Raw genomic sequence first — 24682 nt, 5'->3', positions numbered from 1 at the left:
TTGCCAAAAAGGGTATAATCGCTTATATTCACGGACTGAGGGAGTGCTTACTAGGCTATGTTCTTCCCCTCCTTCTCCAACTCCACTCTCATTTTTCATGCGCACATAAACAGTGTGTTTTTTCAAATAAATTATACAAAAGTTATTTTAGAAAAAAAATCATATTAATCCATTTTTCATATTCTTTTAGCTAATACTTAATTAGTCATACATTAATAGTTCATCACGTTTTCCATGCGGGGAGAAACTCTTACCTTCCCAAAGCAGCCTTAGAGCAGGTACAATAGCAAGCTATAAACATATTTTAAAGAGATAAAGGAAGAGAGAGAAGAGCAACGGGATACAGATCTATAGCCAGCTGTAGCACGGGCTCCAAGACATAATGTTTGTATGACAGGTAGGATCAATTATTAATAGTATAATAAGCATCTATTGTATGATTAGCTATTACATTGACTATAGATGATTTGAAGTTAGTACTTGGATATACTATTAAACTTGCTCTTAGAGCAAGTACAATAGCAGGCTATAAGCCAGCTATAAACATATTTTAAAGAGATAAAGAAATAGAGAGAAGAGCAGCGGGCTACAGATTTGTAGCCACCTGCAGCATGAACTGTCGAACTCCAAGACATAATGTGTGTATGATAGGTAGGACTAGGTATTAATAGTATAGTAAGCAATTATTATATAAATCGGCTATTACGTTAGTTATAGATGATTTGGAGCTAGTAGTGTGCTATACTATTAATATTAAACGGCCCATTAGGCCGTGCACCTAGGGACGCCCGGGGGTGCGGGGGCGGAGCCCCCGCGAAACGGATCGTCATCCATTTTAGGGTTCCACCATATATATACCTCTTGTAAGCCGCCGTGCGGCGTTGTAACCTCACCCCAGATATGGTGAAGATATTTTACTGCTAGCGCCTGTGGTTTTTTCTCTCCTGTTTTGGGAGGGTTTTCCACGTTAAATCTCGTGTCTTCTGTGATTGATCTATTGTTCTTTGTCGTTTGTTCGCTTATCGTTTCCTAACACTGCGGGCTAATAGCCCATGGCTAAAGCCAACTATTAGTACAATAGATTGTCTATTGACTGACTGAATCTCATAATCAAATAATTAATTATGACATGCACATATCAATGTATATGATCAAGAGTGAATTGTATCATTGTAGCTATTTGTGTTGTGAGATGAACTTTGTTCACCAAACACCAGGATCATATCACAGATCATACCAACCAATTTCTCTGTAGTACTAAAATTACAAAGCACTAGTGTTTGTTGGCAAGAAGAGCTCGTGAGAAAGGAGTGGATTTCTTTGGCTGATTTTCGTCAAACGATGTGGCATCAGAGTTTTTCACGGCACAGTTTTCGCTCACGATCGCATGGATGGAAGACGAAGCACGCGGAAGGTGATGAGATCGCGCACGAACGGCGGAGATGGATTTGCACACCGCTGGGGGAAGGGGATCGCGCGCGGTGGGCGAAAGGGGATCGCGCGCCGCGGGGTAGGCAGTTCTCACGGGATCGTCTGAGGACGTGAGGGCCCCACAAACAGCGTTTTTAGCACTAGGGTCGGCTGCACACGACCAATACTGCGTGGAGAAAAGTGCTAACGCCGGGCGACAATTTAGTCGTCCGCTTTATTCTCTCTCATCCACATAGGAAATTGATGATGTGGCATTATTTTAGAGCCCGCTGAGTCAAATTATTGTACCTGCTCTTACAATGCATCCCCTGTTCCAACTTCCAAGTGGATCGCATACTTCTGTGAATGACGGTGCGACGAACACAATGGCACAGGCGAGCGCCAGCAAGGATGGGTTACACTGACATGTGGGCCCGGACAACTCCGTGACAATGGGACGTCGCGTTGGACGACTCGCCGCTCGGGGTCACCCGCGAGCCGCAACTAGTCCACCGCCCTCTCTCTCGCTTTCTTCTCAAGTCCCAACTCGCGCGAAGCGGAGAGCGAGAGGCGAGAGCGAAGTGAAGCTTCTTCGTGGCGCGCGCGCCTCGAGTTCGTCTCTTCCCTCCCGCGGCCCAGGCAGCGCCGGCCGGCGGCGCTCTCACCCTCCTCGTTTCGTGGCGCCGCGGCGGATCAACGCGGTGATGCATTTTTTATTTTTTCCTGATTTTTTGGGGAAAGTTTCGCGCCGAACGAGTTGAGGGTTCTTCTAACTAGGGGAGCCGAGAGGAGGAGAGAGCTTTTATTTTTTCTACTATATTTGTTGGGGTTTGATTCTGATGTTTTTTTTTTGTATGGATGTTCTAGCCAGTTAGTGTACGGTGACTCCGTGAGTGGAGAGTGGAGAAGGGTTTAGCACTCAAACTTTTTTTTTTCGAACTTTTTTGTGCATTTATCCAGGGAGATGAGACGCGATGCATTTGGCTTGTTTTTTTTCCGGATGAATTAGTTGCTTGTTCCTCGCTCCCGAATGAGTTCTCGACCATTTTTTATTTTTTATTTTTTTTGCCTTGTACTAGATTCGCTGTTCGGAGCTTCAGAAAATGCAACCATGGTGATAGTGGGTGGTTGGTTAGCGTATGAACATCGTGGAGCATTTTTTCTCTAATAATATATTTTTTTCAGGAGGTGATGTTTAATCAGCCTCTTCTGATGGATTTCCTAGCGCCTACAGTTTCTAGCCATTTGTAGATTTTTTATATCGATTCTAATGCGCAGTCAAACGCATGGGCGAATTTTCACTCGCTTCCCTATGCGGTGCTCTGAATTTTCAGTTTCCAGTTGCTGCTTGCTGCGCTATCAAACTAACACCTTGTGTTCTGCGCAGCTTCTCAGCACTTGCTGTCAAGTTTGCCGGCAATTGGTTGTGGTAAATATTAGTCAAGTCTGAAGTCTCCATCTCTCGGAGATAATTATCTTTTAATAAATAGCCCTGTATCCATTCATTTTTGTGGTTCTAATTGCAGCCGTCGCCCTTGTCCTTCTGAATTGGTTATGTGAGCTGGGGATGTGAGTGACAAGGCTTCGTCCTGGATTGGTGGTTCGCTAGTTGCTGCAGTTCTTGTTTTTTTTGGGGAATACTGGTTGCTGCAGTTCTTGCATATCCTGATAGGTGTTTGTGCCTCTTTTTGCCTGTTTCGCATGAATATTTGTTTGATTAGTGATTAGTGTCGTTGGTATGGTTTGAGTTACCGCGTGTGTGCTTTTAGCTACGGATTCAGAAAGTATTTTTGATATAAGTACTGTTTGAGATGGAGTGCCTTTTGGCTTTTAACAGATTTACCTGCTGAAGTATGACCGATTTTTTCATGTGTATGTCGTTATTATGCTTTATGTAGACAGTTTTCAGTCTCTCCTAACGTTCTTTTTAAGATAAAATGACATGTGTACTCTGTGTTTACACCTTTTCTACATTTTGCTTTAGTTTATTATGGTTATCCCTTTCTTGGGTCTTAATGTAGATTCAAGCAAATTGGATAACCAATCTTACATATTACTCTATTTTACCAAGAATGCTAGAGCATGAATGGTGTCCCTTGTATTTAACAACTTTTCCTGAAGAAGCTTTATAAAAATCTGATTTGCTGTTGTTGAGTGCGACTGAAATAGAGCAAGAATTTGCTTGTAGGAATGCTTATCAGAGTAATCTTTTAAATTTAAGCGCATACCTTCTGTATACAAGAATATTATACTTTATATGCAAGTAACAGAGATCATTTTACTTATCTACTTCAGCACTTAATGCAATGTCATCTAATGCAGTGGATGTTGGGTTCCGTGTAAGGAAATGTCTGGCCAAGAGAGAGATGATGTTCCAATGCTAGAGCTACAAAGATTTCCTACTAGAAGTGTATCGATGTGTATACCTGTCAGGGATGATATATATGAAGACTCAATCATATCCCACAGTGGTCCTATTTTCACCCCAGCACCAACTCAGTATACATCCGTGGCTATTCCATCAGGAAACAGAGACATGCTCGATAAGCTGCCTCGTCCAAAGGTTAAGAGCAAACCACATGTTGTTACGCCGGAAGAAGTTGGAATAAGTAACTGGCCTTATGACCAGCATGTTCCGAAGAACAAACACCTGATGATGTACTCTGAGCCTCTGGGACTGTGTGATAATCCTGATTGTGTCGACTGTCCTCGTGCTTGTAAAAACAAAAGGCATTTCCAGAGAAGTTTAGCTCCGTTTGATAACAAGGTGATATTCTCAGTCATGAACACCACTGACTTGCCACCTCCCTTTAAACACATTTCCTTTTGAGAAAAGCATAAGCATATTGATTCATGTGGTGGCTTGGATTGGAGCTCTATATTAAGAGGTCTTCAAAACTATTTGGTTGCCTTGTTATAGTTGTCAAATTTTAGATGTTTATAGATCAACTGACTGACTCTTGATTCATTCTGTGCAACCTTTAAGGAAACAACTGTTTCACACATATTGTATTTTCATGCTTTAGCTGTGGATTATTTGAGTTATCTAAGATCTGTTTGGTTTGACAAATTAAACCATCCTATGATTAGTCAATTATAGGGTCATCCCATGGTTTTGGAGGCATGATCCCGTTCCTCATTTTCCTACCAAGGATATGTTTTAAGGGATGAAGTGGTTACGTACCACTTTACTCTATTCATTGAACCAAGCAAGTAGCTAGCCAGGTTTGAGCTAGAATCCAATGGTTGATTGACCAACATATTCCTCAAACTAAAAGTCCCATTAAACATTCTCAACTCGCCCCTTTCATAAATGTTAAAGCACAAAACTGAAGCAATGTAAAGAAATTTACATTGTACAAATCCCCTAGAATTTATTAAATTCAAGTGGTGTTTTTATTTTTGAACTTTGCAAAGCTGCAAATTTTACAAATGACTTTAAATCATCATAATTGTCGTTGTTGTTGTTATTGTCACTGTCTGTTGTTGACTTTTTGCAATTTCTTGGAGTATTTGTTACTGGAATTTATTCATGTCTCCGTGGCTCTGTGCATCTCTCTACTGATGAATGTGCTATTGATATATCTCGTTTATTATTGTAGTTTCACAACATTCTTTATGGCTACGGTGATCGATGGAAGAAGAAAGCTGGGCATTACCTTTCATACATTCCAATTATGAAGCCACATGATAAGGCTGTTCATCGGTGGAACCAGTTTTTTGTGATATCATGCTTGCTAGCCATATTCAATGACCCTCTGTTTTTCTTCCTATTGTCAGTAGATAAGGTAAGGCTACAAGTTTGACAACTGTTATATGAAAGAATGGACTGAGGCCATCTCTTTACATGTTCATTTCTTTCCTCAATATCAAATGTTGCAGATTTACATCCACAATGGCTCTAACACAAATGAGCCCACTACTATTAGTCTGTGTGAAGTGTCATTGTCAAGCCACTAGTACAGTTTGAACATGTAGGCTAACGCTATAAAAAAATCAACCATAACAGTTCATCTCAATTGTTTCTATTCTTGCAACTATTTATATATAAAATTATATTACAGAGAATGGATCCAATTTAACCACAGTACATATATGTATTTCTGTATATTTGTTTTTTTGTGGTGCAGGATTATAAGTGTATAGTGTTCAACTGGAATTTCGCGATAGCATTAGCTGTTGGAAGAAGTGTGACTGACGCCATATATTTTTTACACATGCTTCTTCAGGTGATATATTAACATGTAATTTATTGTATTTATACTTTTCCTTCTCCATTAAATGAATATGCAGATCCAATGTATTCTTAAGTGAGATGATTGGTTTATTCTTTTAATTTCCTATGATGGGCCAAATACACCTTTTGGATTTGCACAGGTTTTGGGTGCATGTACATTATGGCATGGCTTGTTGGACAAAAAACTGCACATGCCCTTAGTTTTAAAGAAATCTCTTAAAAGTTAGCATGCAAGGCTATTATATTTTTTCCATATGTTGTTTACCATGAAGTAGTAATTTTTGCAGCAGAGGTTTTCCTTCTGTTAAATATGGAAATCTACTTCCATGTTTAGTTTCTTCTTTTTCATGATAGTACTTCTCTATTTTATGAACTATGTGGCATTTTGGTTATATTAAGATTCCAAGATGTATTTATATTACAAATCCAAGAAAAAGCACCATGCTCATACTGTCATACATTAAGTGTTCCCCGCCAAAAAAAAATGCTCATACATTTGAATAACTTTTGCAGTTCAGGCTAGCATATGTAGCACCGGAGTCGAGAGTAGTGGGAACTGGAGATTTGGTTGATGAGCCTATGAAAATTGCTATGCGCTATCTTCGTGGGTTTTTTGTACTCGACTTATTTGTTGTTCTTCCACTCCCTCAGGTATTGTATGCTTTGTTCACTTTGACATATGTTTGCCATATTAGAAAGCGGAGTAGGTTTGAGTTATGTGACCGATGGGTTTGCAGCAATGTTCTTTTTTCCATTCTTCCTTCTTCTGTCAGCACCCAGCACTCTTCATTTCTTCGAAAACCCATTAGTTTTGCTTGTTCGTACTGGTCCTGGTTAATATATTACAGGTGGTTGGCCTGATTTGGCACAGGTGGTTTGCTGTTCAAATGAGCAATAACCAGGCTGATTTGGCCTGGTTAAAGATGAACACTTTGCTGTTTGGCATTGCTCATTTGAAGCACTAAGAGGCTTCTGACACTGTAGTGTGAGAGACTCAAGAACTTTATGCAATTAACAGTGTAGAATATAAGGTAGTTTTCCTACATATCTTCAATCAATATATTGAATGATTGTTCCTAACTAGTGTCAAAACAAATCTATTGGAGCTATATATTTTTGATCTGGTCTAAAGCTAGAAAAGTTACAGACTTCTGCAGGCTAATTGCTTACTACATTATCTGAAAGAGACTGTCCTGTTTTTCAGAAATTACTTTTGTCATATATGTATATCTTTGATGATTCCATTCCTCCTTGATTCAGGTGATGATATTGCTAGTTATCCCTAAATATGTGGGATTATCAAGTGCAAACTATGCAAAAAACTTGTTGCGTGCTACAGTTCTTCTTCAGTATGTACCACGTATTATAAGATTTGTGCCACTGCTTGGTGGTCAATCTACAAATGGATTCATTTTTGAGTCAGCATGGTCTACTTTTGTGATCAATCTTCTAATGTTTGTTTTGGCTGGGCATGTCGTTGGTTCATGTTGGTACCTCTTCGGACTACAAGTAAGTCTCTTCTTTAATGACAATTCCATATGGTATATAGCTATGGGCGCAATTAATCAGATACTTCCCAACCACCCAAGCCTGTTCAGATTGTATTCAGAAAGGCAGGTCTGTAATTCCCCAGATTTGGAACCATATATTTTGTTGCCTATCAGTAGGTTCTGTTATCTTTTTCAAGATTTTTTTTCTTTTTCCAATTATTTGGAGTTGTCATTAGCACGTTGGACATAAAGTTGATTTATCAATGTTACATTTCTGCTATGATCTGGGCTAACAGGTACTGGATTACAGTATAAACTGACCATGCAACACCAAAGGTTGGGGACTCAGGGTGTTACAATATCATACCTGTTTTCACTCAACATTCAACTAAAAATGTTCACCTGGGATATATTCTCATTTGCATTTTTTTTAGATAATGGAAGCTTTATTTAGACTCAGTTAATTACATTCTCATTTGCATGATTGTCCACTTTACTGACTTGTTTTCTTGTTTTATTCGATGATTGAAAAAGCTGTAGTCAGAATATTGTTGAAGCTACCAAGTATATATAAAAAATATATCTCATTTTCATTCATGTTTTGTTGCAGAGGGTTAATCAATGTCTACGGGATTCTTGTGCTGCATCAAACATATCAAAAGCGTTGTGTAATAATTGTACAGATTGTGGAATTACTGGAATAAATAGGACCAATTGGTTGAACAACTCAGACTTAACTGGCTGTTTTGATACTAAAAGCGGTAATTTCCCTTATGGCATCTACCAACAGGCAGTGTTGCTAACCACAGAACCTGGACTTAAGCGTTATATATATTCGCTCTTTTGGGGGTTTCAGGTACCTTAATTTCTTCTTATAAGATGAATTTGTTGTCTTTTATCCATATGGTTAGGAGTGGGTCATTGTATGGGTATCCATTATCCACTCTTAATTCAACTAAAACAACTAAATATGTTTTTTTCTGTCGCGTTACATTTTTAACCAGTAGTATCCAGCTGTATATGGAAAGGAGGAAAGGTTCCAACCTCCTTCCTAAATATCTACTCCCTTTTTTACCCAAAGCAATGGGCCACTGTTGTACTTCTGGTCCAGCTTTTTATCTTTTATATGCCTTTACTGACCTTACTATCTTTTTTATTTTCTTCAATTATCTGATGCAGCAAATTAGTACATTAGCTGGCAATTTGATCCCAAGTTACTTTGTATGGGAAGTAATATTCACTATGGCTATTATTGGACTGGGGTTGTTGCTTTTCGCATTACTCATAGGGTCCATGCAGAATTTTCTCCAAGCTCTTGGAAAAAGGTGTGCAGTTGTACCACAAGTTTATCCTATATGAAGTGTACTGATGAGATGCCAATGGGTTTAGTATATATACATGTAAATGATGTTACACATATGCACAGAATTGAAGAGAACACAAATAGCAACAACAATCAGTTTGAATAATAGAAACTGTGCGGCACTCTGGTAGTGCCTTTTCCTAATGAAGTCTGATAACTAATGTTCCAAAGGGTATATGTTTTTTTTTTGTTTTTTTTGCAGGAGACTAGAGATGCAATTAAGAAGGCGTGATGTTGAACAGTGGATGAGCCATAGGCGGCTGCCAGAAGATCTGAGAAGGTCTTATATCTTCCAAATCAAATAACTGAGATATGAGGAAACTGACCTTTTTTTTTAATTTTCTTTCCTTTCACATTATTAAAGAAGTAAACATCATATTACCTGAAAAGGATATAAATGTTCTCCTAGATCTGTTTACCTAGTGAAATGTCCGGTTTCAGGCCTTCAGTGGGGTAAATGAACTTCAATCCAATTTAAAATGTGACTAAGAATCGAAATGGAGAAAACTGCTACCATCATGTTGTTTTAGTAACAATTTCGAACAAGGGGGAATGGATGAGTATTAGAGATAAATGCTGGAATTATATGCATACATATCTTGATAATGTAAAATGGCTAATATTTCAAGCAGAAGATATAAATGGTTAATAAATCTGACTTTTATTCATGAGTGAAGATAGTACCATTTTTTCTTCGTGTTAGTACTAGTAAAATGTTTTGTTATCAACAAGCTGTAGTAAGTAGTAACACATCAGTAACAAACCCCAAATTTCTATGCTGCAAGGTGAGAATGCCTAAAGCTTTGTGGGTGTGCAGGAGGGTTAGATCTGCCGAGAGGTTCAGCTGGGTAGCTACTAGAGGAGTGAATGAAGAAGAGCTTTTGAGCAATTTGCCAGAAGATATTCAAAGGGGCATACGCCGCCATTTCTTTGGGTTCCTTAAGAAGGTTTGTTGATTGTGTCTTTGCAACTGTTTTTTCCTCTCCATCTTCAATTAGTTGACACTTGACACTGGGTAGGTGCATATTTTAATTATTAATGCAAGTTTTCCTGATAGCCTGGACATATCCCCGTTCGCAATTGCTTCTTGTCTTTCAGATAATTATTCATGTAGTAACAACTTTACTAGGTACCGGTATGAGTTCCTGTTACTGGTACTGGTTTTTTTTTTTGAATGAATACTGGTAGTGGTTTTACTCAGTAGATCCTTACACAGGAAAGGACTGAAAACAAACTTCCTGTAGACCAAGTTAATCCAGGTGGTACAGGTGTAAAATTTCGGTTCTGTGCGGATGTCTTCTTTTGAATTTTGCTTTATGAAAGGAAACAGCAAGTTTTGCGATGTGTATATGCTTAATGATTTCCTCTGTTTTGCCTTCCTTTTTCTTGCGAGAACTCTGTTTTTCTTTTAAGAATAATGATATGCGACTCTGTTTTTCTTTTAAGAATAATGATACGCCACCACCAATCCATTACAGCCCCTGCACTATATAGTACTGGGTGGCTGCGTACTTGTTATCAGAATCAGAATAAGTTCTGTTGCCTATATCATTGGGGTTGCTGTGCCATCATTTAGTTGATCTCATGATGCCAATGCACTGTGCTGGCATAGTTCCAAGTCCAGTTGCACCGAATATGTTTTATGTTCAACTACTTTGTCATTTTTGCATATCATGAAAAATTTCTATGCAATTATTTTTTGGAACTTGAGGTGACTTTAACTTGCACTTTCCTTCTTTCACCATCTATTTTAGGTCCGGCTGTTTAACCTGATGGACAATGCAACCTGGGATGCAATTTGTGACAAGCTAAGGCAGAACTTGTATATTACAGGAAGTGATATTCTTTATCAGGGTGGTCCTGTTGAAAAGATGGTTTTTATAGTCAGGGGTAGATTGGAAAGCATCAGTGCAGATGGAAATAAGTCTCCCTTGCAAGAAGGAGATGTTTGTGGTGAGGAACTCCTTTCCTGGTACTTGGAGCAATCTTCAGTGAACCGAGGTCTGCAAATGTTATGCTTTCTTGACTTCTCGTGCCTTCTGATCTTTCCCTTTATTATGTCATCTAAAATGCTACCATCCTACCGTATCAGATGGTGGGAAGATCAAGTTGCATGGCATGCGTTTGGTCGCCATACGTACTGTCAGATGTTTAACAAATGTTGAAGCTTTTGTACTGCGAGCACGTGATCTGGAAGAAGTGACTTCACAATTTTCAAGATTCTTGCGCAATCCACTTGTGCTAGGTACAATCAGGTAAGAAAATACCCGAGCAAATTACACCTTTATTTTATGAATCACAAAACAATATAGTTAATTACTAGTATTAGGTATTTAGGTTGAGGAAAACCCAAATTAATCTAAGCAATAAATCAAATCGAAGATTTAGGGCCTATTTGGCACAGCTCCACCTCCACCTCCACCCCTCCTGGAGTTGGAGCTCAGCCAAACAGTTTCAGCTCCACCAAAACTGGGAGTGGAGTTGGGTGGAGTTATCTCACAAAATGTACTAGAGTTGTAGAGCTGGGTTTAGGCAGCTCCACAACTCCACTCTAGCCTCAACTCCTAGAGCAATATTTAGGAGTTGGAGCTGTACCAAACAGACCCTTACTCCTACATAATTTCAAGTTCTATTATCGATGTGTGACAGGAAATGTGCGAAAAGTGTATTTATTTCTCCCAAGTATATTTGTCTGTTTTCCAGCAAATAACCTTTCAAAATATTTATCCATTGAGGAGACTAAGACGTACCACCTCTGTAGAATTTTATAGGGTGTATTTTAATTGATAAAACTCTTAAGGTCACACTTTGACAGTATATTCCTGATATCTATAAAACTAACATTTTGTGAAAGTATTTGAAATATAATATACTTGTACTACTACTTCCATCACAAAATGAGTTCATTTTTCACCCACTTTATCAAATCCCATGTAATTGTTTTTCACTTTATCTACTTTCAATGCATTTGTCCCCTACTTTTACAAATTCCAATGCAATGATTGCTTAAAAATGAACTTATTTTGGGACAAACGGGAGGGGGCAAAAAATATCTTATTTTGGGATAGAGGAAGTATAATTTTATACAGTAAATATACTTATAATTTGAATAATCATTAGTCAAAGTTCACAAAGTGACTTCTTTTTCAAATCAAAACACGTGGAGTGTGTAGTTATTTTAGACTTTTTTATTTTTTGCCCTAACTAGTTATTTTAGACTTTTTTATTTTTTGCCCTAACTAGATTCTTTGAAAGACATAATTAGGTTATATTATGGCGGTGTCGTCATGTTTCCTTGTTAACTTTTTCTTAATTTTTTTTTTACTTCATAGATATAGGCACATGGTGGGATATAAACATATAAGGTGAAACAGATGAAGTAGTTTATTAATGAAAATGTTTTGAGAGCTGCTTATTTGTGCATGATTTATGTGATGGATGAGCATTGCTCTCTCCATTTAAAAATATAGGGCATATAAGCTTTGACACGGTCTTCAACATAGAACTTTGACTATTAGTTCTTTTGCAAATATTACCAACGACTATGAAATGAATATCATACAAAGGTATTTTCAAATATGAATTTAATGATATCACATACGTAACACACAAATACACAGCATAAAGACACTCCTCAGATGCGCAGTCTATTGTATCACATAGGAATTTTGAATTTTTCAATTAGTGTAGCTGGAGCCTGGAGGATATCATATTCCCATGGCCCTAACTTACTCTGTTCACTGATGCTTTCGTGAACATGAAAAACAGGTATGAATCACCTTACTGGAAGAACCTTGCAGCAAATCGCATCCAAGTCGCATGGAGGTATCGGAAAAGGCGACTGAAGAGAGCTGAGATGCAAAGGTTGCAATAGAAATCAAGTCGGCAATTTTCGGTTGTACAATCACGATCTACGGGGTATGCATAGTCGGACGTCATATAGCGCCATGTGCACAATCGGCGTATGCATAGTTTGATACTTGGATGTGCATAGCGGACTTTAGCCATTCCACTATTTCTTGTGTGGGGGAAGTAGGCTGTTAGTTTTGGTCTTGTCGGTTTTGTGCAGGTTCACTAATTTGTGTTTCCTCCCGTATAAAATGAGATGTAGAAGACAGCCGATGTACATAAAAAGGAAAAGAAGTTCCCTAAAAACTGTAGATGAAAAAGAAAAGTCAATTGACTAGGAAAGAGGCTTTTCAGATAGTTCTCTGTTATGAAATTGTTACTGGTGGTTTAATCCTTTCCTCCCCGAATTTTGTAAAACGTATTGAAGATTGCAAGTTTGCAATTGGAAAGGACGACCCAACTCTAAACAATACTTTGCTATGCTATCTATCTACGGTGCAAGCGGGCAGGCCCGCAATGGTTCGTGAGTCTACCCACTTGCACCCTTGTATCTATCTATCTTTTTAAGTTGGCAATTTTGCCGGCTTATCCTTGGACCACGTGGCACCCTTAAAATTTAAGATAGATCTAGGAATTACTGATGGTAAGAAAAAAGAGAGACATTTACAATGCACCAGAAAAAGTGAAAAAGTTAAGAAGGGAGGAATGAAGAACTTTCTCAAATGTGAACTAAAATAGTGATATCTATAACCTTCTAAAAACTGATGAAAAGAATCATAGATCAGGATTCAGGGAAATAATCGCAGAAATCTCTACATCTAGACTCTCCAAAAGTAAAGGGGTAGACAAATCCGAGCTCTAACAAAAGGAAAAAAAAAAGGCAAGAACATTGAGGCGATGATCTTTTCCCGGCGCTTCTGCACAGAGAACGAGATCCTAATCCTCGGATAAAGCTCCACAAACGTTGGTGCATAGCGGACGTGGTGCGTCTATCCCCGCCACACACCGCAGCATAGCGAAATGGACGTGGTTGCTATCGCCCTGAGCAAAGCGGCTGAAGTACCACTGACAAGTAGGTCCCATAATATTTTTTACTGTTTTATATGACTAATATGTGGGCCTCATATATTATTTTATTTTTTTTTAGAACTGCTACTGACATGTGGGTCCCATTAAGTTTGTAATGCCACGTAAATGCCATGTAGATGTAACTGTTATGTAGGACAAATAGACGCTATGCCAGTAAAAACAGCCATCAATGATTCAATACTATTCCCTATTAGATTAGAGCTATATTTGAGGGACCCACATTAGACATTTTCGAAAAATCATGTGAACGAGGGAACTAATAGGCTATTCCCAATCAGATTCGAGCTATTTGACGGACTCACATTAGACATTTCTCAAAGATCATGTGGACGGGGAAACTAATAGGTGATGATCTGGCCCAAACAGCCCAATTCTCCCCTAGCCTACAACACACAGCCCATCGCTCGCCCCACCGCAGCACGGCCTACTCCACCCAAGAAAGAGGTAGCCTAGCCTGCCCGCCCATCACCTCGCGGAGAGGTAGTAGTACACTAGTAGTCTAGTACTACACGGGCCGCCACGTTTGGGTGCGGTGTCGTGATACACGCTACACGGCCGCGTTGGAGATTCCGCGACGGCGGAATGCCCCCACTACCCCGCCGTCACCGGTGGTGTGGTGCAGTTTTGTCTTTTGCGTCACTGCGCACCCACCTCGGTTTTCTCGCACCGTCTACGTAGCGTGCGTTCGGTGCAGCCATACACGGAATATATTTTTTTTGGGGGGAGGGGGGGCACAAAATTACTCTGGATTTGTTAACCATCTCACCGGATTTTACGACCAGAAGGGAGAAGGCCCCCCTCCAAAGATCCGTACTGTTTTTTTTCTTTTACCCCATCTGAATTGCACCAACCACGGCAACAATTATTTATGCAGGCTTGGGTGGGTGGTGGTGGATACCCATTCTCTTTTCTCTCTCAGGTGCAATCGTACGTGCAAGTGACAATCTTTTTCTGCATGGCCGATGGCTCCTGCCACTATTTACTCGGAAAATCACGGTGAAAATCCAGGTCCTGCTGCTCGTGCTACCACCGACCGACAGTTGAAAAGGCCACCGCAAAAATGCGGCAAGAATTCACATCGCCGGCGGCCAAAATGTGCACCCCCAAATAGGAAGGAATTCGTTGCGTCGCATTAATGGTGCGCGATATGATTCGGGCCTGGCTCGTCGGCCTTGGGCGGCGGCGCCGCCGCGGCGGCGGGGTTCCTCGCCGTCGCCGGCGGCCGGTGCTCGGTGCGGCCGAGCTGGCTGGCGCCGCCGCGTCCCCCGCCGCCGCCGGTGACGCTCCGCATCCTTCCCTTGCCGAGGTGGTGCTCGCAGAGCGCGTAGCCGACGAGCGTCGGCTGGCTGCACCGCCACCCTCGCCCGTTCACGCGGCTGCACCGTGACCCCTCCATCAGCACCGCCGGCGCGCCACCACCTCGCCGCTTCTTGGCTCCACCGCCGCCGCCGCCATTGCCGACGCTCTTCTCCTCCTCCTTCACATCCACGATCACCGCCGGTGCAACCGCCGCCGCCGGCTCCGACTTGCTGCCCACCTCGCCGCCGGTGCATGGCAATGGCACGCTGCCATTAAGAACACAAAACGCATCATTTGCACACACAAACAAACAAACAAAACATGACCAAAACTGATCAAAAATGTGATCAAAATACAAGTGGCAATCTAGTGCATTGCCCCTGGAACTTGTTGTGCCGAACTCGCTAGGTGCCAAGCAAGATTACGCGAGGGTACAACCAAACCAAACAGGCTGTGGCCTGTGATGCGAGCCTGATTGATCAGCAGAGCTAGAGACCAAACAAAATCCATCCACCCCCAACAAGAAGTGGCCTAAATATAATTGAATTATTATGGGTGGATCGATGCGTCCATCAATCCATCATGCATGGGTGGTGGACATGCCTACAGCCCGTTCTGTCTGACAGGAAGTGTACTACTAAATGTCTAAAACCAATTTATAATTGCACATTTGCATCGTCACCCACTATGAAACAGTAGTAGTAGTAGAACCAAAGAAACTAAGAAAAACAACACTAATAAATGGGAGTAGTAACCTGATTGAATGTGCATCTACTATCATTCTATTGTAGTGTTGTTCAGTCAACTCAAATTTCAAACAGACTTTGTTCTGTCTGCATTTTTTGCAGTTCTTCAGCACTCTTACCTCCTGTGAGCATCTCCAGCTCCTCCATGTTCTTCACCAGGTCCCTTGCTGTCGCTGCAATCCACTCCATTTTCCTGGGATATCAATCGATCGAGTTGAGGCCAAAACACACAAGTTCTTTCGATTCAGCTAGATCTAAGCCATCTGATCCAAGAGTGCAAGAACCAAACAAAATCTGCAAGCAGCACGCGTACCTGCTGCAACAATGCCAGGCGCCGCCTTGCCACCCCGGACGATTTCTTGCCAAGATCCACATTCCCATGGTGGTGCAGCTGGTGCAGCCTCCTCCCAACACCATCGCCACCACCACCCTCCCGGCTTCTTGCTGCCGCATTCTGGGTTGCAGCGGTGGATGTGGATGGATCTGAGCTCTGCAACGAAACACACTGTGGCCTCCTCCTAATCCTCATCGATGAGTGAGAAAGAAACAAAGAAACAAAGAAAGAGAGAAAGAAAGAGAATGAGAGAGATGGCAATGGAGGAGGAGAAGGTCGGAGATTTGGGGATGGTGCAAATTAAAGGAGGAGAGCTTTTGGTTTTATTATCTTTTGGTGATTTGGTTGATGGTGCCTTTGGTTTTTATGGCTCATCATGCTTTTGCCTGCACTTATTTATGGAGGAGAGAAACCAGTAAATAGAATACTAGCAGATGGTGCAGTTTTCAGCACTGCCTTGCTGCTGTCTGTCTGGCTTTGGCTCGGCTTGCACATGCCTCCCGCCGGGACATCGCCGCGGCCGTCCGATCGAGGGAACGGACGGCTCGGATCGACCGGATGCGTACGTCCCCCGTGATGGGTGGCACCGGTTTTGTATCCGCATGCGCAACGCCATGTGCGCTGGGCTAGCTAGGGAGATGCATTATATTGCCGTCGTTCGCAGAATTTGCAATCTGGCACAGTGTACATGTTGGTTGGTCAATTAGCAGGATATGTGTCCAGTGAAGATGACACGCAATCAAAATGTTAGGAGATGAAAATGTTCATGTTCATGCTCATTATTTTTGCGTGTAATTTTTTCAAGCTGTTAAACGGTATGTTTTTTTAAAAATTCTATATAAAAGTTACTTTAAAAAATCAATTAATATTTTTTAAAAAATAGCTAATACTTAACTAATTATACGCTAATCCTCGCTACCCGAACTCAGCCTAAGACCTCATTCGGAAGTGTGCATATTATGTGTGAGGATTTTAAAGGAATTTCGTATGACCGTGTTAAAATTATGGTAAGCCTACACGTGAAATCACGGGTTTTGAAATGCAAATGGTTGTTGTCGTAGGAATTATTGGGGGCTGTTCGATTCAGCTAGGCTGAGGTTGAATGATGCAGTAGACTAGCAGAAATTTTGCTTGCTAGGTCTTTGTTGCCCCGTGGCTGCAGCGTCAGCCGCAGCTAGCGATTCTGAACACAGCAATTATATGTCAATAGGATTGTAGGATTTTGATTATGGTTCAACTGAATAATTGGCTATAATCTCTTGAGCTAAAGGCTACTAGGATTTATTTCCATTACCCAATGAAATGTTAGGGAGATGGCTACGGTCATCTTTGAAATGTAGGAATTGTATTTTTTTTATGGGGTTTTCACATAAACTAGTTCAGTTTCAGTAGCATTAACGTGAAATCTAAGACAAAGCTACACCAAGTTGATCATAGAATAGTTCACCTGATCCTGCCACTTAGAAACGCAAGTGGCTTATGCTAATGACTAATATTTTTATGGGTTAACACACGATGGGTATCTTCTTTTTTTTTTTGCGGGGCACGATGGGTATCTTCTTGTTTTTTGTTTGATACTAAATGGATCGTGCATGGAACGAACGAACAGTCAGATCAAGTGGGGGCAGTGAGAGGGGGGCGGTGATTAGTCAGATTTAGAAGTGGGAGGCTGGGAACAAAGGCTGTGTGTTCAGCGCAAAGTTTAAATTTTAGTTAAAATTGGACATGATGTGACTGAAAAATTGTGTGTGTATAACAGGTTGATGTGATGAAAAATGACTGAAGTTTGGATCCAAACTTTAGATCTAAACACAGCCAAACAGGGACGTAAAGCAAGCAAAATTTGGGTTTGTGTCAGGTCATGGTCAGGGACATGGTGTGTCTATGCATCCAGCTTTTGGCCAGCATGGGGGGCTCAAAGAAGCCAATCTCCTGCAGACTCTGGGCTATCGGCTGTCCATTGCACAGGTGATGGCCTGATGTTTCCACACTTGGGTAGTCATATCCCTTAGCTAATGCATGCTTAATTAGCCTGGCCGTTTTAATCAGGTTCATTTCGGTTTAGATTTTATTCAGTTAATCCCTATTAAAAAAAGATTGAGGACGATTTATTTTATACCGTGGAATTATTCTCCATTAATTCCTTTCAATCACCTTGAAGCCGAATAAGGCCTTAGGAGATTTTTTGTTTTAAATAAAACGCAGTATCCAACAAGTTACACGTGAGATCTTTATTTTAAGATGTGGCGTCTACTGGAAGACATGCATTGACAGGTTAGGTTGTTCCTAATTGTAGCAAAACTTGCATGTCTTTAATCATTAAAAGAAACAGAATTTGGTATCAAAATTCACACCATAATGGTGTGGAAGGACCTTGATGTATGTTTTTTTTTTTTGAATGAAAAGACCTTGATGAATGAAAGGACCTTAGACATATGAGAAAAATATGGTAGTATTATTTTTCACCTAACCACAAGAACTGTGAGCTGGTCTATTTTTTCTGTCGTTTCATACAACCTCTCGAATATTAATCACTCTCCCAAAACATAACTATTTCTAGCTGTTTAACAGGAAAACAAAAGTAGCTATATTATGGAACACAGAGAGTAGATAGTTATAAAATAATCTTTTTTTTGTGTGTGGGGGATTAAAAAAGATACAACAGTCATTTATAATAAAAAAAATCTCAATTCCAAATCTGATCTATGATTGGAGAATATAGATCAAATTTAAGCTTACATATTCATGGAATGATATATTATATACTTCTTTCGTTTCACAATGTAAGTCATTCTAGCATTTCCCATATTCATATTGATATTAATGAATCTATAGATATATATGTCTAGATTCATTAACATTAATATAAATGTGGGAAATACTAGAATGACTTACATTATGAAACGGAGGGAGTAATATGTTAGTTTATAAAAAAATGTGAGTATTGTAATGGCATGCAAAGATGAATGAACATTCTTAAGGGAGGACGGGTTCAAGTTCTAAACTTGACACAAGTACTCGCATTTACTTTACAGCTAATTATTTTTTTTTAGTGATAGGCGACGTACCAGTCGATAGCAAAGCGCCCGTGGTGACTTCGTCAATCTCAAAATATACTAATACAACCTTTCGAAAATGCTTATAGGAGTAGGGTGTGCTTGTGTGTGTTCGTAGCGTTGAGTATGCGTGAGTTATGAGCACCTACATTTGTACTTTGTTTCTAAAAAAATGATTTTCCTGGTTTCCCCACGCCACACAGGCTAGGACATCAAATCTTTTTGGTCCATGCGTCATAGGCACAACTATTCATTGACCAAGTTTTAGAAATTGAGTGAAATGCACCGTTAATACCTTGACTTGCGAGGTGGGTGCAATTTAGTCGCACATTTTGTAAAATGCTCTAACAAGTCACACATCTTATTTTGGGGTGCAAATTACATAAAACATGTGTCGTATGGAGTGTTCGCAATGAAGATATATGCTATGTTAATTTGTTTTGCAAACATGGTCACACGATCCATAATAATACAACGTGCAATACTACCGGTACTAGCTAAAATCCAATTAAAGATGAATTTTGTTATGGATTGCCAAGTACAATATAGTCGTGTTCATTGAAAGCATGGGAAGTAGCATATACATGAAAATATAAATGTTAATATGTAATTTTAATGCTTATCCTGCCCACATTGGTAAGAAATGCATTATGTTATGTCAATATGCACTCCAATTTGAAAACAAACAATCCGTGTGAAAATGTATTTAGTAACATTTACACCATCGAAGCAAGTTGAGTGACTTGTTTAAGCATTTTGCAAGATGAGTGACTAAATGCACCCACCTCGCAAGTTGTGATACCACCGGTGCATTTTACTCTTAGAAATTCCTTTAGAGATGAGTAAATTACAACCCTAACGAAATTGGCTATTCATTGATAAGCATTAGAGTAATGATGGATTTGTGGGTGAATGACCGTACCCCCACGGATTTTAAATCTTGGTGCTGACAATTACTTACACGCAGTGGTGGCTTCATGGGGTGTTCCATGTAGGCCTTAGACCACCCTACAATTTAGCATATTTTTATATTCTTATTATATTTTGAGGAAATGTTGCTATTTCTGTATCATATTTTGAGCAACTTTTGCTATATCAGTATCATGTTTTGAACAAATTATATATGTGATATTGAGTTCGTGATGTTATGATATGTAGTACCGTGAGCCTGCGAGTGTTCATGTAATGAAAAAGAAAGTGTCACTGTTAAAGAATAAAAAGGAAATGGAAATTACCAACAGGACTGAGAACAAGGCTTTGATGGGCACTACCAAAAGGCACTCTCGTGGACTCTCCGGCCCAACAATTTGGTGCTCCCCGTAGCTTCCTGATTGAATCGCAGCTACTACTTAGCAAGTCAACCTCGATCAACCTACCACGTTAACAGAAACTGTTTCTCAAATTACTGAAGGAGTCAGTTTGTATCGATTTTCGAAGATGGGGGAGGGATTATACTACTCATTTTACGATGATTTTATGGTGAGGGATGCACGATAGACTTATTCCTCCTCACACCAAAAGGCGCTCTCGTCATCTCGTGGACTCTTCGGCCCAGCAATTTTGCGCTCCCGTAGCTTCCGCTAAACCTGTCGACTATACTATTTGCTGTTGCACAAGCTGACAGGTTGGCTCAGGATATGTCTGAGTTGATGAAGCGTCGCTGCCTCTTTGGGCGCACCGCGCAACAGAACCAACAGCATAGCCACCATCCTCATCTACTCCAATCCGCGATATGGCACTCAATATATAGCGTAGAGAAATGCAGAACTACACCTGAGCTATACCTGCTGCTGCTGCTGCATACACAAATACAACTTAGCAGTTCCAGAATGCAACGAGGGGAAATGAGAAAGTCACCTGCATATTTGCTATAAAAAAACTGGTTGATGCAAACAGGGCAGTAAGACTAACAAACAGTTGTAAGAACATCTTTTACAATCTTCAATCCTCAAAAGCTGCAAAGCTGGACCAAATCCTTTGGATCCCACATGGACAGCTTAACTATAGAGAAATGTCGGCAAACTCAAGAGGTCGCTAAGGGCCTAATTGTCTCCAGCACCAACAGATTGGTTGACAGTTGACACACCATTGCAGGCTTATGAGATACTCAAAGATTCATTTTCACTTGGACAAAAGTACTGGCATATGAGGTCATCCTATGTTTCAGATTTGACAAAAATAAAATTCCATCATAAGATGTCAATGCTAGGGCATCACCATGTTTTTACAATCCAATAAGCAGTTTCACCTCATTTCCACATTTAACATTCGAAAATCGAAATACATCGAATGGATATTGTCCAACTCATGCTATTTACCACACAAATGAAAAACCATCCACAAAGTAGTCAAGTGGCAGTGTGGTACCTCGCATGTTAGGGCTGTTCGTTGTCACGCAGCATGAGGTTCATGATAAAGTCACAGATGAGATTATATTGTATATCCTTAAATACAAAATAAATGCCAGGAACTGCCAAAAAAGGAATAATTTTTATATCATAGCATCTATACTATTGTCTATTACTCATTAGAACTACACATGAACTTTACAATATGAAGTCCTAGAAGCCTCTAACACAAGAATTTGTGTGCGTATTGAGAGATCTCATCAACTGGCAACTTTACTCTCTATAGGGATTTCAAAATCCCTAGGTCTCTATCGACCTTACTTTTGGTAATCGTGTTGATTATTATCATGGCGAACAGTTCATATACAACTACAAGCACCCTCATCCAGAAAACCCCATACTTGCCTTTATTGTTGGAGCATTTGATGCTGTTTGATCAAAAGTTGGGCATAAAGCAGCTCGTTCCAGGAATCCGGTACTCCAGGAAGGCACCAGTGGCTGCAGTCCTGGTATCTCTCTGGTGATCTTCTCTCGTCCTCAGTCAGGTTCCGTTTGCGATAGATTGAAGGATGTGCATCCTTTCTATAGTCAGTCATCCTTGTTATATTCAAGTAAACAACTGGAGTTTTCATCTTGTGGATCACATCCTCTAAAATGCTCATCTTTGGTGGGTAGGTTGACAGGTACTGTTCATTTCTTATTGGTTCTGTCTCTTTGTCACAGCTACCACCTGAATTCCATTGCCCACCACTGCATATTTGAGAGCACAACAAAATTCAGTCAAGACCCGAGATTCGTCAAATTTTCGCAAAACAAAAAGGCGATATATACCTGAAATGGGATGCTGAATAGCCTCTGAACAACACAGTGGTTTTCTTGGGATTTACATTCGCATCAATCCACCTGGACCAGGTGACAAGAGCTTTGTGAAAGGCATCCACAACATTGAGCTCACTATACACGTGATTACCTTCCTGATAGTAATCCTTCCTGTGTCACATAGAACATATCTTTAATGTTCAACAAGAAGAATGAAATAGAGATGATTGTCCAGCCCAAATAGCAGTGAAGATACCAAGATAAGTTACCCTAGAGAAGTCTTCTCATGTGTCCACCAGTGTCCAGTATTGAAAATTAGAAAATCTGCATCCTTATACTTTGGTGATGATTGCTCGACTATATCAAGCCTAAGAGTTTCTTTTTTCTTTCCATTGCTCACTTTCATCTCCCATTCTTGGACTAGGAAAGGGGAGCGAAAAAACTCCACACTGCAGTTATAGTCCTAAATGACAAGAATTTGCATTAAACAACACTTCCAATTTCTGAAATGGATGCAGTGTATAGTAAAACAGAATCAATCCAAGCTAGGAAATACATACCGTGAACAGGAAAGAGTATGAGCCCTCAGTCTTAAACTCATGCCTACCAGATGCCTCAAAAACCTTCCTCTTATCCTTAACGGAGTTCCTTAAGATGCAGACCAGGGATTCCCACATGTTCCTATTAAGTGAATCACCAACGAAAACCAGTCTTTTCCCCCTCAGCCTCTCCAACATATCAGTTGGATTCAATCTAATATAACAAGAATATAATTAGGCATGTTATGCACTAAGATGGAATAAAAATTCACCAAAATTGATTGCCTGCTCTAGTAACTTTTCCTCACCTCGGGATGTTGCAGCTACTAGGTTGCCACCGGAGCTTCTGGTAGGCTCGATCTGGCCGGCCATTGAGATAACAGTCGAAGGGCTCATCAATGTGAGGGCATGATCCCTCAGGGTAGAGAGGGTACGACTCATCCCGAACCCAATTCCCATGGAACATATCACAGCTGGCCATCTCCTTGATCCAGTCAACCTTTTTATCAGGCTGTTTTTGTGATGCCTGTTTTGTTGATGATCCATTCCCCTTCACCAGCACTTCGCTGTAGTTGCTAGTTTTTGAGTTGATTGCTTGGGCAGGATGATCCTTAGATGAACCAACACTACCCTGCGAAGTTGTTTCCTCCTGCTTACTTGTTGTACCACTACTTCCACCAGAAGCAACTCCAGCACTAGTCTGGTTCTGATTCTTCGAATTTGTCGATGCTACAGATGTCTGATTCTTGCTTGGGGATCCACCCGCTTTCTTTGCGACCATTGCAGTACTAGCAGTCTGATTACTAGTTGAAGCCACATTCCCACTCGCTTTATTTGTATCAGCTCCGCCATCTTTAGCATTTCCCTTCGCCGGACTAACAGTCACATCTGATGTATGGTTGGAATGTCCACTTCCACTCGCTGGCGGAGTATCTGATCTGTTACTCAAATCGGCCTTCACATCTGAGACACTTCCGGCAGAATCAGTACTCGTAGCAACGACTACGTCTTTTGCATCTGTCTTTACCGCAGTGCTATTCACAGCAGCAGAAGAAACACTACTTGCAACACCATTTCCACTTCCTGCACTGCTATTAGATCCAACATTAGATTCACCCTTTGCTGAACTTCCAGTTCCAGTAGAATTATCACTGGATGCTTTAACAGCAACTTCGGTATCGGCCTTCGCCGTGCTGTTCTTCTTGTCAGAAACGGCATCGCCATTGCTGGGAGCTTCACCTCCACTTCCTGACTGCTTATTGGACTTATCTACACTCTCCTCGCCGGTGTTCGCGGAGGATGATTTTCCGGCAGAACTACTGGCTGTGGATGGGGATCCACCCCCATCTCCGGCCGGGCTACTCTGCTCCACCGCGCTGTTCGCCGGGGCGCCGCCACTTGTGGAATTATTCGCCGGAGCGCCGCCGCCGTCGCCGCCGCTTCCCTTTGCAGGTGGAGTGCCACTTCCTGCCAAATTGCCGGGCGGAGGCGCACTCCCACCACCGCCATTGTTGCTTGCCGCACCACCTCCACCTCCACTTCCCGAATGCTTGGTAGACGCAGCTGGATCGACAGGGACGCTGTGCGCTGCGCCGCTCCGCACCCGCGCGTGCTCATCGATCCCATGGCTACTCACCTGGCCGCCTCCCTCGCCGCGGCGCGGCGGCGGCGGCTGCTGCTCCGGCGAGGGGGTGGAGGAGCCGGTGGGGAAGATGGACGAGAAGAACCCCGAGACCTGCGCGCGGTACGGCGCCGTGGACGCGTACACCCCGCCGAACCACGACGCGCCCTCCCCGGCGGGGGGCGGCGAGGAGGAGGAGACGGCCACGTACGCGGTGAATGCCGCGAAGGCCACGGCGAGCACGTACACCGCGAGCCTCGCGCGCCGCCCCGCGCCCGCCGCGCCAACGTCCGCGGCGCACGCCATGCCCGCCAGGCCGCTCTGCTTCCACAGGCCCTTCATCCCGCCCCGCGCGAACGGGCTTAGGCCCGTCTCACGGCCTGGCGCGGAGGCTGTACAGTCGGGGAGGCGGTGGTGGAGGTCGCCGGCGACGGCGACGGCGAGCGGCGGAGGAGGAGATGGCTTCCGTAGTAGAAGTGGAG

At 41.6% G+C, this 24682-nt stretch overlaps 3 protein-coding genes across 4 annotated transcripts; 1 reads left to right on the top strand and 2 right to left on the bottom strand.

Moving 5' to 3' along the window:
- Positions 1 to 1947: 1947 nt before the first annotated feature.
- On the top strand, positions 1948 to 12819 carry LOC4340443 (probable cyclic nucleotide-gated ion channel 20, chloroplastic). 2 transcript variants are annotated; one of them, XM_015788564.3, is made up of 15 exons: positions 1948 to 2111; positions 2798 to 2839; positions 2937 to 3082; positions 3733 to 4177; positions 5013 to 5198; positions 5541 to 5639; positions 6161 to 6298; positions 6908 to 7156; positions 7748 to 7993; positions 8317 to 8462; positions 8703 to 8780; positions 9318 to 9447; positions 10255 to 10501; positions 10593 to 10755; positions 12269 to 12819. In XM_015788564.3, exons 4-15 carry the CDS (start codon positions 3758 to 3760, stop codon positions 12372 to 12374), a joined length of 2208 nt encoding a protein of 735 aa, XP_015644050.1. In that variant the 5' UTR covers positions 1948 to 2111; positions 2798 to 2839; positions 2937 to 3082; positions 3733 to 3757; the 3' UTR covers positions 12375 to 12819. The 2 variants fall into 2 exon arrangements, with proteins under 2 accessions (XP_015644050.1, XP_015644052.1); XM_015788566.3 differs by lacking the exons at positions 2798 to 2839; positions 2937 to 3082.
- A 1507-nt stretch (positions 12820 to 14326) lies between these two features.
- On the bottom strand, positions 14327 to 16154 carry LOC107277165 (uncharacterized). Its single transcript, XM_026026291.2, has 3 exons — positions 15797 to 16154; positions 15603 to 15676; positions 14327 to 15003 (listed from the first exon to the last, which is right to left on the bottom strand). The coding sequence occupies exons 1-3, from the start codon at positions 16010 to 16012 to the stop codon at positions 14571 to 14573; spliced, it is 723 nt and encodes a 240-aa protein (XP_025882076.1). The 5' UTR covers positions 16013 to 16154; the 3' UTR covers positions 14327 to 14570.
- Positions 16155 to 21279: 5125 nt separating this feature from the next.
- On the bottom strand, positions 21280 to 24682 carry LOC4340442 (protein trichome birefringence-like 1). Its single transcript, XM_015785902.3, has 5 exons — positions 22888 to 24682; positions 22601 to 22793; positions 22310 to 22503; positions 22053 to 22211; positions 21280 to 21971 (listed from the first exon to the last, which is right to left on the bottom strand). Exons 1-5 carry the CDS (start codon positions 24540 to 24542, stop codon positions 21629 to 21631), a joined length of 2544 nt encoding a protein of 847 aa, XP_015641388.1. The 5' UTR covers positions 24543 to 24682; the 3' UTR covers positions 21280 to 21628.

The sequence above is a fragment of the Oryza sativa genome, chromosome 6, assembly GCF_034140825.1.
Source record: "Oryza sativa Japonica Group chromosome 6, ASM3414082v1".
Classification (NCBI taxonomy): domain Eukaryota; kingdom Viridiplantae; phylum Streptophyta; class Magnoliopsida; order Poales; family Poaceae; genus Oryza; species Oryza sativa.
The sequence above is the reverse complement of the archived record's forward strand: the minus strand, read 5'-3'. Positions and strand labels throughout refer to the sequence as shown.

Bases quoted from the DNA above. Each gene is read 5' to 3' on its own strand.
- LOC4340443 (XM_015788566.3), top strand. From the start codon at position 3,758: ATGTCTGGCCAAGAGAGAGATGATGTTCCAATGCTAGAGCTACAAAGA. The intron at 7,994-8,316 runs GTACCTTAATTT...TATCTGATGCAG, and splicing joins CGCTCTTTTGGGGGTTTCAG to CAAATTAGTACATTAGCTGG. The intron at 10,756-12,268 runs GTAAGAAAATAC...CATGAAAAACAG, and splicing joins CTTGTGCTAGGTACAATCAG to GTATGAATCACCTTACTGGA.
- LOC107277165 (XM_026026291.2), bottom strand. From the start codon at position 16,012: ATGAGGATTAGGAGGAGGCCACAGTGTGTTTCGTTGCAGAGCTCAGAT. The intron at 15,677-15,796 runs GTACGCGTGCTG...TTGATATCCCAG, and splicing joins GCCTGGCATTGTTGCAGCAG to GAAAATGGAGTGGATTGCAG. The intron at 15,004-15,602 runs GTAAGAGTGCTG...TCTTAATGGCAG, and splicing joins GCTGGAGATGCTCACAGGAG to CGTGCCATTGCCATGCACCG.
- LOC4340442 (XM_015785902.3), bottom strand. From the start codon at position 24,542: ATGAAGGGCCTGTGGAAGCAGAGCGGCCTGGCGGGCATGGCGTGCGCC. The intron at 22,212-22,309 runs GTAACTTATCTT...TATGTGACACAG, and splicing joins CATGAGAAGACTTCTCTAGG to GAAGGATTACTATCAGGAAG. The intron at 21,972-22,052 runs GTATATATCGCC...TCAAATATGCAG, and splicing joins TATTCAGCATCCCATTTCAG to TGGTGGGCAATGGAATTCAG.